This window comes from Dichomitus squalens (assembly GCF_000275845.1).
Source record: "Dichomitus squalens LYAD-421 SS1 unplaced genomic scaffold DICSQscaffold_2, whole genome shotgun sequence".
Lineage (NCBI taxonomy): Eukaryota > Fungi > Basidiomycota > Agaricomycetes > Polyporales > Polyporaceae > Dichomitus > Dichomitus squalens.
Genome location: NW_006766884.1, coordinates 1,218,090 through 1,236,857, shown reverse-complemented (window position 1 = coordinate 1,236,857; position 18,768 = coordinate 1,218,090). Strand labels below are relative to the sequence as shown.

The following is an 18,768-nucleotide window of genomic DNA, read 5'->3' as shown; positions in this document are numbered from 1 at the left end:
GCAAGCAGTAGTGAGGATAGATACTAAAGGGATCGTAGGTATCAATCTACACGCTGAATATGGACAACGAGACAAAGACGTAGACTGGTGCCGATAAAAGCTTCCGTTCCCGAAGGTCCGGCAAAGGACCGCAGACGGCGGCGAAGGATATCCATTATAACCACACACGACCGGAACAAATGACTGGCACACCATAGGCCAGGAAGATCTCCTCCAGTCAAAGCCTTGTTAGCACCGCTGCGTATTGAAGCGAGCCTGCTGTGGAGAGGGAAGTATCACCAGTATAAGTTACGGGGAAGGGTTGGGCGCGGCGCTAGATCGCGACGCGTCCCGCGTATATGGCGGAGTTTCAAATGGGGGTTATGTGTTGAACCACGCCGTTATAGCAAGTCCTCTCCTCCAAAGGCGATCGTCCCCGACTGTACCCCTTGCGCTCCCCCGACACAGTCCTGGCTCGTACTGGCTGACGACGCATACACAACGCGTCCAGTGCCGTAACGGAGGCTGTCCTGACCAGATATATCCTCCTAGGTGCGCCCAACTACGCTATTGGAGCTGCTGGGGCGCGACTGACATTGCTGCGAAGTTCGCAGGAATCAAACCATCCCGTATACACTCCCAGGCGCGGCAGTTAACTTGTATTTGGACGCTATGGTTCTTACCATGGATCACGACGACAACGGGCCCCTGCTGGCTCTGTCTGATGTCGTGCACGATGAACCTCTCCCCGACGACCATCACCACCATCATCTACATACCTTGGCCATCTCATCTCCTTCTCGTCACCCATCGCCTCCCGCGCCCTCTCCATTCCAACACCAGCCATCTGCGCATGCAGCGCGCAAAGCTCAGCTATCTCAAGACATGAATGCCAGACACCAGCCCGAAAACGTAGATGACGACCTCTCCGCCGCACTCTCCTCCCCAGACCAGCCCAGCTCTAGCTTGACTATCGAGCAACTCGAGCGAGAAATCTCTTCCCTCCTGCACCAGAACTCTGTCGCCACCATGAATTCTTCGCTGCACCGACTTGGCGACGGACACACCGCCGCTCAACCCATTGACCTCTCCGACGGACCTCACGACTCTTCTGACGCCCACGACGCCCACGACGCACACGACCCCCACTCCAATCTCACGGAAGCACTCGCCGGCATGTTTGGAATGAACCTGAGCGGGTTCGCGGCGGTCCTTCAGGCGGCACACGCACACGCGGCCGCGGAGGACGAGCGCGCGGCGGAGGCGCTAGCAGCAGCAGAGTCAGACCTTGCGCGGCAAAGGAAGGAGGACGAGTACGAGACGCGGACGCGGAACGCCCCTGCATTCCACTCGCTCACCGCAAGCGACGTACCGCTGCTATCACACTCGAGCAGCCCGACGGACGGATCGGAATATCTGTATGACGACGAGGGCGAGAGCGAGCGGGAGGACGGGCTGGGCGGTCCAGGACGGCACCACGACTCGTCGTCGCCTGTGGAGACTCTGGGGAGTAGCCCTCCATCGCATCCCCCGGAGTATTCGGGCACAGACTTGGACGACATTCTGAGCCATTTCACGCAGTTTGATCGAGATCCCTCGCCCGAACGCGACCCTACCCCGCCAGCGGATCCGCATGCGAGCATCCAGCCGCCATCCGTGCCTGCTGTCCCGCCACCGGGCGCGAATAGACGGGCATCGCCTCGTTCGCTGCATATCACGTCTTCCCCGCCTGCGGCCCCGACCCTTGCACTATCATCAACGCCTTACGAGGGCACACTCGCCACACATGAGCAATTGCAGTCTGTGGCGTCGACGTCGACGCTTCTCCCAACTCAACCAGCGCCATCTGCCATTGTCGGAGGGTCTGGCCTCTCCGCGGTAGCGTCGACCGCGACCACGGCCACCGCAGTGGCTGAGATGAAAGATCGCAGCGGGAAAGTGCAACAGGCACATGCGTGCGACCAGTGCTCGAAGTCATTCAGCCGACGGAGCGATCTCTGTCGCCATATGCGAATACATACTGGAGAGCGTCCGTGGGTATGTCCGGAGGGCGGCTGTGGCAAGACGTTCATCCAGGCGAGTCCGCCTATCCTGTCTTTCCTGCCAACTGTCGTGCTGATGCAAATGATTTTGTATGATGCAGAGGTCGGCGCTGCAGGTCCACCTGCGGGTGCATACAGGCGAGAAGCCGCACTTTTGCGAGTATCCGGACTGCGGGAAGACGTTCGGAGACTCGAGCAGTCTGGCGAGACATCGACGGACACATACGGGCAAGCGGCCGTACCAGTGCGAGGACCCGGGGTGCGATAAGACGTTTACGCGGCGGACGACGTTGACCGCGCACATGAAGACGCACGACCCGACATGGGAACCGGATCCGAACATGTGAGAAGCCAAGCCGTTTTCTTATTCTCATAGCGGCGCTGTGCTGACGTGCCTGTTGACTCTTGTAGTAAATACAGCTTCAAAGCCAAACGGCCCAAGTTGGCGGATCCGGCCAAGGACGAGCAGGACCTGGAAGCGTCTGTGCGGACGCTGTCTGCCTTGCTCAGCCAGGGCGACCCCAACATCATGTCCGCGCACGTCCCCTCCGGAAATTCGCTAGAAGAGCGCGTTGCGGCGACCCTTACCGCGGAGCTCGCGGCGGCGCTTGCCCAGCAAGCTCACGAAGCAGGTGCTCATTCGCATATGGGCTTGTACGACGTGCCGGAAGGTGAAGACGAGGACGAGGAGGACGAACCGTACTCATCCGGGCCGGAGCGCGGGCCACCACAGTACCGGGCCGGCGGCGGAAGCCGTGCGCCGTCGCCCCTTCGCGCGTCCGGTGCGCGGGCGCCGGGCGACAACGCTGGCCCAGGCGGGGCTAGTGGGGAGATACAGGTGATGATCGTCGAAGGGCTGGACGGGGAAGCGTTCTCGATACCGCTGAGGGCGCGCAAAGGCAAGGAGCCGGTGGGCGCGAGCACGGGTGCGGCAACGGTGATGACCGGGGTGAAACGGAAACGATAACAGAGGACGGGCGTGAGCCTGGCTCGCACACCGGGCTATGAGTTGCTGACGGACGGACGGACGGACGAATCACGATGATGCGCTGCATGGGTTGCACATACGCACGGGGGTGGCCTACGCTGCGCTGCTTGATGTCATCATTGTGGTACTGTACGATCTACATAATCTAGTGCAAGAGGGCGCCGCGAACGTCGCTGATACCTTCTTCGTGGATCTGCAGACCCCAGAGGCGAGCCTGGAGTTGGAGAACGGGGGTCGGTGGGACGGAAGGCAGCCATAAACACAGGATGACGCGCCGGAAAAGGACCGGGACTCTCAACGACGCCTGAGGGAGTCCGGAACTCAGGGCATGTGAAGTGGAGGTACTTGCCGCATTAGGCAGGAGGGCTGAGGCAGGCGACGGAGAGAGGGGCCCCCGCTTCCCGACCACCTACAATCCACTCCCGTCTTCCCCCGCTTCGATATAAACGCGGTCGTGCTCGTCCTATCACCCACACCTACCCACTGTTCGTACACTAGCCATGTCTCGAGAGGATCAGCCCAACACCGACATCATCACCCTCACTCGGTGCGTTTTCGGATCTCGGTCGATGCGAGCGCTCATCTCATCGCCCGTCGCGTTCCCATTCTTTTGCTTGCGCACGACAGCCACGTCCTCGCAGACCAGTTCAGTCTGGGCGCAGTTGCGACTGGCGACCTGACACTGCTTCTGACTGCCATTCAGACGACATCCAAGTTCATTGCGACCAATGTTAGGAAAGCGCGCCTGATTAACCTGTGAGTGACCCTCGTGATTTTCTCTGCGCGACGGTGATCTCATCGTCATCTCCCCTGCTTCCCTGTTCTTTTGTCCTCCCCGATACCATTGCGGATATCTACTTTGCGGATGGTGACACTAGGGTTGGGTTAGCGGGCGAGACGAACGTGCAGGGCGAGGAGCAGAAGAAGCTCGATGTCCTCTCGAACGACATCATGGTCAACTCGCTACGCGCGTCGGGCAAGACGGCCGTGCTCGTGTCCGAGGAGCTCGAGGAGGCGGTCATCATCGAGGACAAGTACAAGGGCAAGTACTGCGTCGTCTTTGACCCGCTCGACGGCAGCAGCAACATCGACGCCGGTGTGAACATCGGCACCATCTTTGGTATCTACCACATCGTGAGTAGTCTCATGCCCTCCGTATCTCTCCTTTCCTGCGCTTGCTAGGCCTCCTTGAGGGGCGATGCGGAAGGGGGGGGGACATGGAAGTAGGCACGTGAATGAGTGGGGCAGGGCTGATACATGTGAGAAAGGCGCCAGGGTCGAAGGGAACGATTGCGGATGTCCTGAGACCAGGCAGCGAGATGGTCGCGGCCGGTTACACGATGTGAGTGCTTCGTGTACCCGTGGTACCTTCGGGGGCCGTGCACACTGACCAATGGGCACGCCTGTGCAGGTACGGTTCGTCAGCGAACCTGGTTCTGACCACGGGACATGGCGTCAACGGCTACACGCTCGACGCTGCCCTCGGCGAGTTCATCCTCACCCATCCTGATGTAAGTTCACGTCAGTCCCGGATGTTTTTGAAGCCGGCTTGCTCACAGGACCGGAATGTGTACAGATCAAGATCCCCTCACGAGGGAAGATATACTCCTTCAACGAAGGCAACTCCGTGTACTTCCACCCGCCCGTCCTCAACTACCTCAACTCCATTAAGTACCCCAAGAACGGCAAGTCGCCATACTCTGCGCGCTACATCGGCTCGATGGTCGCAGACGTGCACCGGACGCTCCTCTACGGCGGCATCTTCGGGTATCCCGACGACAAGAAGAGCAAGAAGGGGAAGCTACGGCTGCTCTATGAGGCGTTCCCCATGGCGTTCCTCACGGAGCAGGCTGGCGGCATCGCGACGACCGGCACGCAGCGCATCCTGGATATCGTTCCCAAGAGCATCCATGAGCGGTGCCCTGTTTTCCTCGGGAGCAAAGAGGATGTGCAGGACCTGATCAAGTTCTACGAGGCGGAGAAGACGAACGGAGAGGCGAAGCCGTGATGCGGATCAGCGGACGTCCTACCGTTGCCAGTGCGATGCAGTTTGTATATGCTTTGTATTGTATGCGTGCAATCGATTGTTCCGAGACCTCAACAATGAAGGCGGATGGTATAGCACGAAAGAAGAAGCCGTACTGCATGCGTGAAAAGGGACTTGTGATGCGAAAGTTCGTGATGATGATCCTAATAAGCAGCAAATTACCTGGAGGGGGTGAAACACGCGAATCTAGACCAAGCAGAATGCAGTGCAACGAAAGCCACCAGATGCCGAGAAAACAGAATCGGACCGACGACTGGAGGAACTGCGCCCGTGGAACCTCGCTCACTCCCAGACGTTGACCATCTCCGATTCGTGCGTCATGACCGCGGCGTCCTTGCGCACTGGGTTGATGCGTGGGACGACAAACTACATGGCGATCTCTGTTAGTCTCTCTTTCGCTCGCGCACGAGGGGGGAGCGTGGCCACTGACGTTCTCGTTGTACTCGTGCATGACCTCGGCGGCGATGATCGCGCGGTCCTTCAGCAGGGCCTCGTACGAACGCGCGAGGGCGCGGCTCTGCATTGGAAGGAGCAAGGCCACAGCGTGATGTCATCAGCGGGACAGTCCCTCATGAACGGAGAGCGACGTCTGGTGGGATACGCACCTGGACGCCGACGGTGAACATGACGAAGAACATGAGGATCCAGTTCGCGCTCGTCGTCGCCATCCACAGCAGCGCGTGCACGGGCGAGTAGATGCCGAACAGCGCCATCTCGAGCTTGCCCGGGGTCCACACCTCGAGCGCCTGCACGCGCTCGTCCTCCTCCCATGGCTGGGGGGGACGCGTCTTGGGCGGGGAGAGGTTGAGCAGGAAGCGGGCGGAGACGACGAGGAAGCGCCAGAGGGCCTTGAGGACCGAGACGAAGAGCGACCAGGCGAGCGAGGGGACGGAGCGTTTCTGGAAGGGGTCGTCGTCGTTAGGGTTGGGGGAGGACGAGGAGGTGCGGGAGGGGCCGCGGGGGCGTTTGATGAAGGAGGCGTGTGGGGAGGAGACGGGCTCGTTGGCGAGGTTGAGGTAGTAGGTGCGGGTGCGGGTGAACAGGTAGAGCGTGTTGAGGACGGTGGCTGATACTAGGATGATGGTCGTCGGTGTTGTCTGTTGCGTGTGTAGAGTAAGCGTACATATGGATGGTAAGTGAGAAGTGCAGACGCACCCAGTCAAACCAGGCTTCCCCTTCGTGCTCGCGGTACATGTCCTCCCACCCGAGATCGGAGTCTGGGATTCTGCGAATTTGCGAGATGCGGACACAGAGATGGAGGAAGTGCAGAGCTCCGCCGATGACTCTGGCAGAGTTTTGTGGCGATGGGAGCGGGACGTTGTTCGGGAATTGGGATATCTCGAAGGATATCTGAGAGGGAAGGTTGGTGATTCTATCATGGTCATGAGCGTATGTCAGTCAAGTGGCTTGACGGGCGGTACGATTGGTTCGGCTCATGCAGGCTTAGGATGGTGCATTGGCATCCGGGCAAATCGAGGAATGTGACCGATTGCATGTACCCGCAGACTCACCATGATGGTGGTGACACAGGTAGCCAACGAAATAGAACACACCACAGAGGCACCCACAAGATAGAAGTATTGGTGGCATACAGGGCCCTCGAGTGCATCCACCTGCTAGTCTATACAACGACAGACTGTGCATTCACAATCCAGGTCGCAGATAGAGCTGTGGCATGAGACGACATTGACTCACCGTTCGTAGAGAGACTTCTTCCGCACAACACGCTTAGCCGGAGTGGCCTTTCCAGGTGTGCCTACATCGCTCTGCCTTGTCTTCCGCTTTCCGTTCAAAGGTGTGGCATACGGTGGGGGTCGTCTGGACCTCGCGGCTTCCCAATCAAAGGGCTGAGATGCAGACAGCGATGGGGACGTGACTGGAGAGATGGGATAGACAAGCCGTGTCCTCGGAGTGGTGGGGAGGCTACCGCGGACAGGCGTGGATGGTGAGGGGACGGAGGACGCACTGGCTGTGCCACCCATCCTGGGCGAGGCAGAAACGGCGGCATTTGTTTGCGCGATGCGGCGGAGAGACATGCTGCCTGTCGAGCCTCGGGGGACGGTCAGCGGAGGAGGGCCAGAGCAGCTCGAGGGAAGGGAAGCGCGAACGCGCCGGTGGCACGCGTGCGTGATCGTCTCAGCACGCGCTGCAGTCTGTGACGTGACGTAACGTGACGTGACTTCACTGCCCCCGCCACATCAGCCACCCTCGTTTTGTCTCCGCGTCGGAGTGATCAAGTCCTCTCGTTTGATTGGCTGAAACCAGCGGAGCGCATGTTCTCCTCGCAAAACGAAAATTCCGTTGCCAGAAAACAAAGGGATGGCGTGACAATTAATCAGCGGGTGGGAACTCTGGCGACACGTGTAGGGGTGATGTTGTGACCTGTTTGTGTTTGGTTTACCCAATAAGGGAATACCAACCAACGGTTGAAAAGTCAATTCGCTGGGGGCCCTCTCCTTGCTCTCCGCCCCCCTCCTCCCGTCTCCTTTTGTTCCCTCTTTTAAATCCCTCACGGCCATTCCGACCCTTCTGCATACCGACTAACGCGCTACCTCTCCCCCACGCCCCGTTTCCACCATAACGTCCACGTATAGACCCCGTACCTCCACATCCTTGTCGCCCTCGAACTCCGTTAGCGTCAGGATGGCCCAACCTTCCTCGTCTCATCGAGAACGGGAGCGCAGTGAACGCTCATCTTCCCGCCATCACCACCATCGCACCATCTCGTCCACCACTCTCCTTCTGGTCCTCTCCCTCGTGCTTGCGGTCCTCGCCGTCATGCTTTCGCTTCCATCGCATCAAACAGGTGCTGCTGCTGCGAACGGTGAACAAGCCAAGGACGGAGGTTTTTGGGGCATCATCTCTCCGAAACGTACTCAAGCCCTCCTCGCTCGTGAGAGCAACGTCGCCGTTCGTGAGGCCGAGGTTGCTCGCCGCGAGGCCGAAATCCTTGCAGGCGCCCCCGGCGGTGTCATTGCCGCCCCTACCGCCAGTCCTCTTGTCTGCCCAGCCTGCCCCACTGTCTATGAGAAGGTCACCGAGGCTCCTCCTCCGATCCAGACGGTAATCAAAGAAGTCGTCAAGGAAGAGTCTCTCACTCCTCCTGGCTGGTGGGACCAGGCTCGCATTCGCGCAGAGGATATCCTCGACCGTGAACTCAAAATTGCTGAACGCGAGCGCGAAATCAGCCGTCGTGAGGAAGCTGTCAATCGCCGCGAGCACGACGCGTCAAGACGCGAGAGCTGGATCATGGAGCAACTTGTGTAAGTAGGCTAACGTTTATCACGCCTTTCATGCTGATCTCATCCCCGTATAGGATGCTCAACGAGGGTCAACCTGAGACCGTGGAGGAAGAGTACATCTACAACGAGCCCCCTCCCGTTGTACCTCCCGCCGGCGCTGCCCGACGGAAACCCAAGGTACCACCGCCTCCACCCCAGCAGCGCCGCTCCGAGCTCTGAGACGAAGGGGGAACTCTTGTCCATCAATTTCATCTTCATTGTTTCACTTGTGTAGAGTTGGTATCCTTCGCCCCCTCCCCTCCCTTCGTCCCGGGCTTGGGGGACCACGGTGTTTGTCGTCTTGTTCCCCCGCGTCCCTGTTGTAAGCTGGTAGCCCGTCTGCATTCAACCCGCGTCTCTTTTCCCGATCGATGATCCTGCGACGCGCACCTCTTTCGCGCCCACGTGATGCCCAACACGCCTCGTCACCGAGCGTGACGGCCCCGATCTGAGTTGGACCGGTTCGCTTTGAGTGCAGACCGATTATCAGCCTACGCCCCTCGCTTTCCGATCTGGAGCAGTGCGCTGACCAAATGTTTTCTTCCCTACAGGCACCGGCCCTTGCCCCCGCTCCTATTATTATCACCGAAACCGCAATTGAGTTTGCGACCGAGACCAGGACCGTCACGCACACTCAGCACCACACTGTCAATTCGCAGGCGACCGCTCAGCCACCAGCAAACACTCGTCGGATAGCCTCGCCGACTCCAAACATTATCAGCTCTTCCTCTACGACCCATATCCCGAAGACCACTTCTGTGGAGGTCGTCGTAGAGGAGGAAGTGATCGAGCCAGAGGAGGTCGAGACGACGGTGACAATGATGCGTTCCCCTAGGAAGCGTCCTCCCAAGCGGTGGTTTGGGGGCTGGTGAAGTGCTTCTGGCACTGGATTGCTGACGAGTGTTTTGTGACGAACAATTACGTCTTGACTGTACGAGGTCCTCTCTCTTTTATTGCTTTCATTTCTATTCCCTTCTCTTAACGGCTGGCACACCTTGCTCTATCTCGTTTGTTGCTGTATTTTTGACCGCATAAACCCACAAGCCCTCCCCCTTTGTTCCCATCGTCTCATCTCTGACTACGCTGCGACACCTGCTCTCTATCTCTTCGAATAGCTTATCCTGCCCGGGCGGGGTTCACCTATTCAGCTACAGTGCTCCCGTTCAGTGCTTGGCTATTGCCACTGGTACACACACCATTACGACTTCTATCTGGACACAGGTCCGGTAGCACGGCATGATTACGGTTTCGCACATTCTTGTGTATCTGGCGACGATGGTGACGAGTGCTGGGATATTTGTAGAATAATAGGACTAGGATCGCTACTGTCGCGATATTTGCAGAGTCTTGGACTCGGCCTCGTAAGGACCTGCACGTGTGATATTATTGAGGAAGGGTACGCCGTGGTCAATTGCGGCCCCGATGTTCTGCGGATGCGAATAGCGTTGGCGCTCATGTGCACTCAGGCGGGATGTTCCCGATCTGGTAAGACACCTCCACTGAATTTGATTGAGTTGAATACTGATCGAGATCACACTGCCAATGAGGGTCGTCCTCCTCCTGCTCCGTTGTTGTTTGCTGCCTCCAATCGTCGCCCTTTGCGGCCCTCCTCTCTTTCTGGAGAACTTTGCAGTCCTTGCTTTCCGTTCGTTACGTCTTCATCCACGCGTCAGAAGCGCCCTCACAACGCGTTTGTGTTCCACTTATTCAGGCCAAGCACGCGAAATCGTGTTTTCCTGGACAACGTACGCACCTTCATCAGCCGTTTAGGCGCGAGCTGTTTGTATATGAATGTGCATGCTGAACGAGAAACCTAATACTCCTTGACAGCAGCTGCAGCACCTTTTGCCGCTTTCTGACCGTCCCCATCGTATCGCGCTTCTACCTCCGTTGAAGGCCTGCCCGCCATTATTTCCCATAGTTCTTTCTCAAGAACACCGTCGCGCCATCCGCATACTCTTCTCAAATGCCTCTCGTTCGTTGCAAGGTGAGCCTCCCCATCCTCCTACTAATCGCGGACTCTAACCCCCTCCCATGCACAATGGCTAACCGACGTGATTCCCGCTCCCGCCGCCCCCGTCCCGTCCCACCCGACCGACAGTGGTACGACGACAACGGCGCGCCGATCAACGGCGGCTGCCGTTTCGGAACCAACTGCGACTTCGTCCACCCGAGCCAGGCGCAGTGGACCACTGCCCCGAAGCCGAGGCAGGGCTACACTGCGAACCGGAAGCGCGGCGCGGGCGACAGGGACGGGGACCGCAGCAGAGGACGCGGCTGGGACAGGGACAGGGACAGAGACGGGGACGGGGGCGAGTCGGGGCGGAGCACGGGCAGGTTCCCGGGTACGAGCACGAACGCGCTCCCGGTGGGTCCGCGGAGGAGGGAGTCGGAGGTTGGGGCGGCGTCTTCTTCTGGGTGGGGCGCTGCGCCCGTCGGGGGGCAGGCGTGGGGGGAGGATGGTGCGCAGGCGGGCGCGAGTGCGGGTGCTAACCCCCCGGCGGCGGCGTCGTCCTCGTCTGCGGGAGCAAGCTGGGGCAACCCGTCCGACTGGGGTAACCCGTCGGCCGACTGGAGCAACGTATCGAGCGGCTGGGGCGACGCATCGAACGACAGTAACCAAGGATGGGGCGGCGGCGACGTCGACTTCTCGTCGTGGGCGGATCCAGACCCGGCCACGGCCCCGGCCCCGCTCGACTCATCCACTAGCGGGAGGGGGGTGCCACCGCAGCCTCCTTCGACTGCAGAAGCACAAAAGGGATGGGACGTCTCGGCTCCTACAAAACCTCCAGAACATCAAGAGCCCGTGAGACCGACCGTTTCCACGTCGTCGAAAGGCAAGGAGCGGGAAAGGGTCGAGAGCCCCGTTGCGATAAGCCCCCAGATCGCGTTCCACACTCCTCAGGCGGAGTTTACGACACCAAGAACGCCCCGCTCGCCGAACCCGACTCGTAGCCCAGAGGAGCCCCGCGGGCTCCAGTATCAACGAAGGAACACATCTTTGGCGGATTCTGGACCCGCCGCCTCTGCAGACGACCAGGCCATGGCGACAAAAGTCGCGAGTCATATGCGGAACGAGCGCGAGGGGTTGCGCATGTCCAGCTTTGGCGTGCCCGTCTCGACTGCGAGCGCCGGCCCCGCAGGGGCGTCCTCGTCCAAACCGAACCCGTTCGCCTTTCCGCAGTACACCCCTGCAGAGAACATGCAGGTGCAAGAGCGGGGGGGGCTCCTCATTGAAGAGCAAGACACAGACATGGCGGACGAGACTGGTGTCCCTGCAGCACAGGATCAGGCAATCCCTGAGGGTCTCAAAGCTCAATGGAAAGACTTTACTCGGTCAGTCTCGCCGGATGCTTTGCGTCCTAGTAGCATCACTCACCCCCTCTGTAGCAACCTCTCAAGAGCCGTCACGCTGCAGCTGGAGTTGCGCACTCATGAAGACAAGCGCGAGAAGCAGCGGAAGCTCCAACACTCGCGCGCGTACCAGAGCGGGTCCATGGTCGACGTGCACCGCAGACTCGAGAAGATGCGTGCGAACACGGAGAGCACGATCGCGGAGAAGCGCAAGCACTTGGACGCCTGCCTCGACAAGCTCGTGCGCTACCCGCTCCAGGGCCTCCCCGTGCCCTCCCCGGAGGACAACACGCGCGAGAACGAGCTCCAGCTCGTCCGCGATTACGTCTCGCAGATCAACGGCTGGCTGGACCAGATCCGGCCGATGGTCCAGCAGCACCAGGAGGCTCTCAAGCAGGCGCAGGAGATGCGTCAACGCGAGGAGGAGGAGAGGCGCAAGGCTAGGGAGGAGAAGCGCAAGGCGCATGAGGAGGCGGAGGCCCTGGCGAAGACACAGCTGGACAAGGCGAAGTGGGCCCCGATCGACTCGGAGCGCGTGCTCATGTCGGAGCTGAAGTCGATGATGGAGAACATGGACGAGCGCGTGACCGACCTCGAGTGCGGGGTCGACGACCTGCGCAACGAGGGTACGGGGGTCGAGGACATCGTCCTGCAGAAGCTCGAGGAGCGTGGGTACAAGCAGAAGAGCGCGCCGCTCCGGGCGCAGAGCTCTATCGAGGATGGCGAGGTGGTGCCTGAGCCTCCGCGGTCGCTCAAGGAGCTCAAGGAGGAAGTCACGGACCTCAGGACGCGCTTTGAGAAGGCCAACGGCGACGTCGCCAAGAGCATGGAGGAGCTCGAGGCTCGCAAGCAGCGCGGGCTGGCGCAGAAGCGGGACTACTACGAGCTCGCGCGGGATAACGCGAGCCTGAGCCTGAAGGTGGACGAGGCAAGTGCCACTACATAACTTGTCTTTACCTTGTACTAACCGTTATCATCACTACTTACTTAGCTCGTGAAGGCGGACAAGCAGAACGCAGAGCGCTGCGCAAGCAACGAGAAGGCGATCGCGGAACTTCGCGAGATGCTGGATAAGCACGGTGCCGCCCAGCCCCCTCCGATCCCTCCCCATCCCACCGCGGAGGACATCACGGAGATGCTCAGGAAGCCACTATTGGACGATCTGCTCGCCGTCGCCAAGCGGGCGGTGGACCGCCTCAAGTCCGGGGTGGAGGAGAGCATGAAGACCAACGAGGAGCTCATCTGCAGACAGCTCTTCATTGTCCTTCAGCCCGCGCTCGCCATGGTCGATACTGTCAAGCCTGTGATCGACCGGTACCCGGACCCGCATGCGCATCCACAGACGCAAGCTGTGGTACAGCATTCATGATTCATCTATGCGTTTCGTTTCGTGTCCCTGTGTGGCTGGGGTGTTTATTATACTCATGCAGGTATGCTTCCTGTGTAGGATTGTAATAGGCTTCGCTATGCCTGTGTAGATATGTCGCGATTGTTCTCCTTGCTCCAACCATCACCACATCGCGACGACTGTTGTCTCTTGTACTATCTCATGGTCATCTGTCCTGTATTGTCGTCGCATCTGTATTTGCTGTTTATATCGCTACTGTTCCTCCTCAGCACGGACTCTATTTCCGCACGCGGATTTTTGCCACATAATGGGTCTGATGTACATATTGAGTGACCCGCGATGTGTCGTTCCAGTCGCACAACACTTTCCACCACTCCAATCCCGTGACCATTGTGCCATTATGAAGAAGAATTGAATAAGTTATAGTCAAAGGACACCAGCTAGCAAAAGAAAAACCGCGCAAGTCAAGGCTGAGTGGCCCAGACTTTCCTCTGGTAGTCTAAGATGATGGGTATGAAGTCCCAGAAGCCGAAATCAGGCCAGTATTTACTGGAGAATTGGATCTGGGTGTCCTCTGAACACTACGCGTCCGCGATGAGTTAGGAGTGCGAGGGAAGGATAGGCGGTGGCCCGTACCTGCCAGAGCATGTAGTCACTGAGACGCTTCACACCGCTAGTGCGGATGAGAATGTCGAGAGGTGGACTGCCCGCCGTGCGCAGATGGGCTTCAAGGTCCTCCACGGTTATTTTCCTGGAGCAGCCTGTGAGCACGTTATACAGAAGGCGGGTCCCAGCTGTACTGACTCGTCGAGGGAATCATCTTCTAAACGCTCTCGGATGGTTTCTTGCACTGCGTTAGCAATTTCTTCCCGGCTAGTGTACGGAAAGCACATATTGAAGATAGCCCTGCTCGTCCTTGTTTAACATTGGGATAGACGTTGGATATAGGGCATAGGCACTTCTCGTTATGCTGCGTCCTGTCCAAAGCCTTTCGCGCCGCAACTTGGACCCTCTCCGGAAGCAGCTCCCAACGGCCGACGACGACAAGACGGATACCGTACTTGTCCAGGATTTCTCTGGAAGCAATGAGAAGGCAAAGACAATCAGGAAAGCGAATGACATACCCTTGCCTAGCGAATTCAAGTAGCTTCTCCTCGGCGAGGTCCATAAGTGCCTCGACCTCCTCTGGAGAGCGCTTGAAGTTCTCGATAGAGAACACGTATGCGCTCACGCACTTTACGCCGAGGTTCATGCACACCTCCAGCATCTAAGCGACAGAAAGCCTTCAGCGTACGTGACGGGCCCAGCGATAGTTGCTGCAAACACACCTTGCGCAGAGCCCAGAAACCCTCATAGTGGCCATCCTTGATCGCTTTGTGCTTGCTCCTAGCATACCGCCTGTTCCCGTCAAGGATGAATGCGACGTGCTTGGGGACCGGGCCTGCTGAGAGGACTGAGATGAGGGCGTGGCGGGCCTTGGACTCGGCCTTAGTGCTGATCCAGCCAAGAGAGGAAGAGATGAGCTGGAGAGCCATGTCGTGGGAACCTGTGTCGCGTCGCGTCGCGCGTTCTCGCTTATGCAGCAGGCTTTAACCTCGCCATTCTCCACATCCCCGCCTCTCGCGACACCTCCTTCCACCGTAGCTACCGCGATGTCTAAGAAGAGGAAGGCCGTTGATGATCCGTACGACAACCAGTACCTGGCTTGGAAAGATATGCCGAGCATCCCGACAATGCTCCCGCCGTCCAACTACTCGTACGCTGCCCGCCATGCTGCGGCCGGTGCTGGGTCCGCTAGCAATCCCATCCACATCGACTCCCCACCGAAGCCGAAACGAGCTCGGAAGACAAAGGACCCTAACGCCCCTGTGCCCGAGAAGCGTGGCGCTATGTTTAAGAAGGTCTGCCCTAAGAACATCATAGAAAGGGCTGTGCGTGTGAGAGACCAGCGGTACGCCTTCTTACGATACCGCGCTCTGTGCGGGTTCCTGACGCGCTCGTCTTGACAGGTTCTACATGATTGATCGAAGGCGACGGGGCAACGAGCTTAGGGAAGAGTTCAGCGTCCTCGGCTCGACTGGCAATGTGAGTTGGAACAGCCTGTGGCTGACTATTCGCAACTGACCGAAAGTGGTGTATCGCTTAGGTGTATAGTGTTGTTATTGACAAGAAGCCTTCTTGTACTTGTAAGACGCGTCGAACTCTCGTATGATTGATGGTACTCACGCTGTGTAGGCCCGGATGCTCTTAAGGGTAACCATTGCAAGCACATTGTGGGTCTTCACTCGGTTCCGTACAGGAAGGGCTCCCTGCTGACCTTGCATTGTAGCTCTTTATATTCCTCAAGGGTGAGTAGATTGGCGGCACCTACACTCTGGCCTCAACTGACGCGGCGAGCCAGTCCTCCAAGTCTCTCAGAAATCTGGTCACTGGTATCAGAAGTATGTCGTATGTCGTCGAAACCCTGGACAGACTTCTCACTCGTGATCTCGTGTCATCCCAGAGCGCTACTCACCTCCGAATTAGAAGATATCTTTGCGCGCGCTCCTCGTGATCCAGCGGCAGTTGCGCATGAGCGCATCCAGGAAGCATACGCCCACGCCACCGGCAAGAACGTCGCTTCCGGCTCCCAGAAGACCAAAAGGCGGCTCCCCGGGAAAGATGACATGTGTCCGGTCTGCTTTGAAGACATGGAGAGCGTCGACGAAAAGACGCTCACTTTCTGTGATGAGTGTGGCAATGGCTTACACAAGGACTGTTTCCAGCAATGTGAGTCTCCATTCACAACTGCTCCACTATGAAGGCTGAGGCAATGTATTACTAGGGATGAATACCCAAATCAATCAGGGTAAACCTGCTACCTGTACGTTCTGCCGTGCAAAGTGGAACGTTCCCACTGGGGCTGGCCCAGCGAGGGCTGGTCGCGCACAGATTTCTGAAGGCTACCTCAACCTCAGCGCGGCCGCGGGGATAGACCCTGTGCGAGACACTAGTTCATGTATGTATCATTCTGCGTTGGTAATGATTGGCGGAAGATTGCGTGCTGACTTTCACTCGCAGATTACCATGGACCGACTAGAGGTCGTCGGTACTATGGTTATCAAGACTACTTCTGAGCGCTGTCGTTTCTTGCCATACATCTCAGCAACACTAGCCTGCGATACCTTTCAACTTTGGTGTATATACGACTGCCGTCAAAGGCCATTTCTGACCTTCGTGCAGATGGCCGGCACGAGAAGTTAGTATGCACGTCATATACCATGCTATTCCAGGAGATCGTGAGTAAGCGAAGGTATAGAAGCCAATTGCAAGGGAATATGTGGGTACCACACTGCTCTCTACGTCCATCACGGCCCGGACAATCGTGGCCCCATGAGCGTGAAGTAGACGCATCCCGTCATATGCTGTCTCACGCCCCTGACTGTATACTCAGGTGAGCAGAATGAACTTCATAGACTCGTCACTCAAACTTAAGATTACTGTGTCTATATATTGGCGTGGGATCATGCTAGATGCGTTCGCAATCCCCCAGAGCAACTGAGCTCTATCAGCAGTTGACCCCTCTCCTGCAACTTGAATCGTCTCACCTACCAGGTTACACCGTCAGAACCATGGCGCCAGTTGCGACCGACTTTTCCAGTGACATGCCAAAGGCTGAGTGGAACGTCGCCGTTGGAAAGTTGCCCCACCCTCCACAGTTCACCTCGAAGGAACAAGAGCGGGCATGGTTGAAGTTCCGGCTTGCGCAAGCTTTCAGACTCTTCGGTTTGGCTCAAATATACATGCCTGGTTGCCAGATATAGCTGACATTCCATGCAGGGAAATTTGGCTATGACGAGGGTGTCGCGGGGCACATCACGGTCCGGGTAAGTGTTTTGGCCGCGTGTCGCCGCGGGGGATGGCGTCACGCTACGCTGCTTGCTACAAACGCTGATCTTGTTGTACGTAGGATACCATCCGGACCGACTGTTTCTGGGTGAACCCCTTCGTCAGTAATGCTCGAAACATGCCGTGAACGGACATAGATATTGATGGCCCCCTACCAGGGCAAGCACTTCTCGCTCATTCAGCCCGAAGACCTCATCCTCGTCGATCACCATGGCGTCGTACAGGCCGCCGAGTCTGGCCCGAACACGCTCCTGAACAAGGCAGCATTCATGATCCACTCCGCGATCCACACTGCGCGTCCGGACGTCCACTGTGCGGCGCATTCGCACTCGGTGTACGGGCGTGCCTTCTCGACGTTGGGCAAGCCCCTGGATATGATCACCCAGGATTCGTGCGCGTTCTACGAGGTGAGCCTGTCCATTGCTTACTCTGCTCTTGTTTAGGGCGTGAATGAGGGAGCTGGCTGTGTAGGACCATGCTGTGTTCACCCAATTTGGAGGCCCTGTCCTGGATGAGGAGGAAGGCTACCATATCGTGAAAGCGCTAGGCAACAAGAAGGTTCATACATGCTCGTAACAATTGTTGGCGTGACTTAGTTCTGACATACTCATGCCTCAGGCTGTGATATTACAAGTACGTGCGACACACTGTGTTGTGCACCTGGCTTGGGATGTTCAATTGACTCTTGGATCATACACTAGAATCATGGCCTTCTCGTAGCTACCGACTCCATAGAGGCGACGCTCCATTACTTCGTCGCGCTCGAGAAATGCTGCCAGGTACAGCTCTTGGCGGACGCCGCGGCCGCGGGTACTGGCGGTCAGACCAAAAAAATTCCGGAGGCAGAGTCCAAGATCACATACAAGGCCGTCGGTACTCTTACTGGGGGATGGTTCAATGGCTTGCCGTACTTCCAGGTTCTGGAGGCGCAGGAGGGCGTTTCGTTTAAATTGGGAGCCAAGCAGTGAGGAGCAGGGTTGTCTCCATACGTCACGTCTTTGTCAGAAGGCAGCAGGAGCTATCTTTGTACAAGGTTCTGTTCGATTAGCACCTGTCGACCCGTCTGCGCTGATCCAATTTCATACACAGTAAACTGATGTTGACGATGCAGTATATCAGTCGTTTGCCCAAGCGTCATTCATCAACTCATCCTACGACTGATCTGTAGTGGTGAGGTGCAGAAGTACGTACTCGAATTGACCAGCCCCTGAAGGTAGGATAGTTGACATGGTTGTGGACAGGGTCTATGGAGCTATAATGGCGGTGTCGACTACATCTAGAATGGCTTGTCTCAGTCTCATGGTTCCTTTCCTTTCTCTGACCATTGGCAGAGGATGATTCTGTTCAATTGCTACAGTAGCGTGACTCATCCTGGATCAGCGCATGAACCGATCTTCTCAAGCTGAGCCTCCGTGATAAGACGTATCCACAAGTTTGTTCATCTTCCCAGGACTTGTGCGGTCCCATCAGGTACCCCTCTAAACCACAGCATTTTAGTCTGCGTCACTTTCAATGTCCTCCGCACCGCGGACTTGAGCGGGCATCCTCTCAATGCCGGTGACGCATTCACTACGTACATGTCGACTGGACGCTCAAAATGGCAGCGAATGACCTCAAGCTGGACTCCTACTGTTGCTTCTTTTCTGACTGCATGGCCCTGACCTTGTCGGCCAGGTCGGGACGGGGACTGTTGGTAGCTTGGACAGTATGTGACCATCTACATTCAACGTAATCTGTGGACCCATTCACTGAGACCTACCTCCAGCTTTCCCAAAGGACGTTGACCGTGGTCAATTGCACTCGTCACCAAGATGGTAAGCTTTCGTCCCAAGTAGTGCAGT

At 57.7% G+C, this 18,768-nt stretch overlaps 8 protein-coding genes across 8 annotated transcripts; 6 read left to right on the top strand and 2 right to left on the bottom strand.

The window, feature by feature from the left end:
* Window positions 1-663: 663 nt before the first annotated feature.
* DICSQDRAFT_143406 (uncharacterized protein) lies at window positions 664-2,988 on the top strand (the record flags this gene model as incomplete). Its single annotated transcript, XM_007361250.1, has 5 exons — window positions 664-891; window positions 934-1,231; window positions 1,259-2,055; window positions 2,123-2,364; window positions 2,433-2,988. The coding sequence occupies 5 exons, from the start codon at window positions 664-666 to the stop codon at window positions 2,986-2,988; spliced, it is 2,121 nt and encodes a 706-aa protein (XP_007361312.1).
* Window positions 2,989-3,509: 521 nt separating this feature from the next.
* Window positions 3,510-5,017, top strand: DICSQDRAFT_165747 (fructose-1,6-bisphosphatase; the record flags this gene model as incomplete). Its single annotated transcript, XM_007361249.1, has 6 exons — window positions 3,510-3,556; window positions 3,637-3,765; window positions 3,888-4,143; window positions 4,278-4,351; window positions 4,421-4,520; window positions 4,586-5,017. The coding sequence occupies 6 exons, from the start codon at window positions 3,510-3,512 to the stop codon at window positions 5,015-5,017; spliced, it is 1,038 nt and encodes a 345-aa protein (XP_007361311.1).
* Window positions 5,018-5,338: 321 nt separating this feature from the next.
* Window positions 5,339-7,092, bottom strand: DICSQDRAFT_49555 (uncharacterized protein; the record flags this gene model as incomplete). Its single annotated transcript, XM_007361248.1, has 5 exons — window positions 5,339-5,422; window positions 5,487-5,573; window positions 5,662-6,153; window positions 6,212-6,428; window positions 6,752-7,092. The coding sequence occupies 5 exons, from the start codon at window positions 7,090-7,092 to the stop codon at window positions 5,339-5,341; spliced, it is 1,221 nt and encodes a 406-aa protein (XP_007361310.1).
* Window positions 7,093-7,699: 607 nt separating this feature from the next.
* On the top strand, window positions 7,700-8,517 carry DICSQDRAFT_49374 (uncharacterized protein; the record flags this gene model as incomplete). The annotated part of the gene is made up of 2 exons (XM_007361247.1): window positions 7,700-8,319; window positions 8,373-8,517. 2 exons carry the CDS (start codon window positions 7,700-7,702, stop codon window positions 8,515-8,517), a joined length of 765 nt encoding a protein of 254 aa, XP_007361309.1.
* Window positions 8,518-10,113: 1,596 nt separating this feature from the next.
* DICSQDRAFT_159109 (uncharacterized protein) lies at window positions 10,114-13,408 on the top strand. The gene is made up of 3 exons (XM_007361246.1): window positions 10,114-11,673; window positions 11,728-12,619; window positions 12,683-13,408. The coding sequence occupies exons 1-3, from the start codon at window positions 10,304-10,306 to the stop codon at window positions 13,058-13,060; spliced, it is 2,640 nt and encodes an 879-aa protein (XP_007361308.1). The 5' UTR covers window positions 10,114-10,303; the 3' UTR covers window positions 13,061-13,408.
* Window positions 13,409-13,503: 95 nt separating this feature from the next.
* DICSQDRAFT_49074 (dehydrodolichyl diphosphate synthetase) lies at window positions 13,504-14,574 on the bottom strand (the record flags this gene model as incomplete). The annotated part of the gene is made up of 6 exons (XM_007361245.1): window positions 13,504-13,620; window positions 13,676-13,790; window positions 13,844-13,948; window positions 13,999-14,115; window positions 14,164-14,306; window positions 14,368-14,574. The coding sequence occupies 6 exons, from the start codon at window positions 14,572-14,574 to the stop codon at window positions 13,504-13,506; spliced, it is 804 nt and encodes a 267-aa protein (XP_007361307.1).
* A 198-nt stretch (window positions 14,575-14,772) lies between these two features.
* DICSQDRAFT_50200 (uncharacterized protein) lies at window positions 14,773-16,155 on the top strand (the record flags this gene model as incomplete). Its single annotated transcript, XM_007361244.1, has 9 exons — window positions 14,773-14,990; window positions 15,049-15,124; window positions 15,186-15,225; window positions 15,275-15,312; window positions 15,369-15,387; window positions 15,441-15,480; window positions 15,543-15,808; window positions 15,864-16,037; window positions 16,100-16,155. 9 exons carry the CDS (start codon window positions 14,773-14,775, stop codon window positions 16,153-16,155), a joined length of 927 nt encoding a protein of 308 aa, XP_007361306.1.
* Window positions 16,156-16,683: 528 nt separating this feature from the next.
* On the top strand, window positions 16,684-18,056 carry DICSQDRAFT_152050 (class II aldolase/adducin domain-containing protein; the record flags this gene model as incomplete). Its single annotated transcript, XM_007361243.1, has 7 exons — window positions 16,684-16,804; window positions 16,859-16,905; window positions 16,989-17,027; window positions 17,086-17,334; window positions 17,399-17,485; window positions 17,546-17,560; window positions 17,629-18,056. The coding sequence occupies 7 exons, from the start codon at window positions 16,684-16,686 to the stop codon at window positions 17,893-17,895; spliced, it is 825 nt and encodes a 274-aa protein (XP_007361305.1). The 3' UTR covers window positions 17,896-18,056.
* Between the last annotated feature and the right edge of the window lie 712 nt (window positions 18,057-18,768).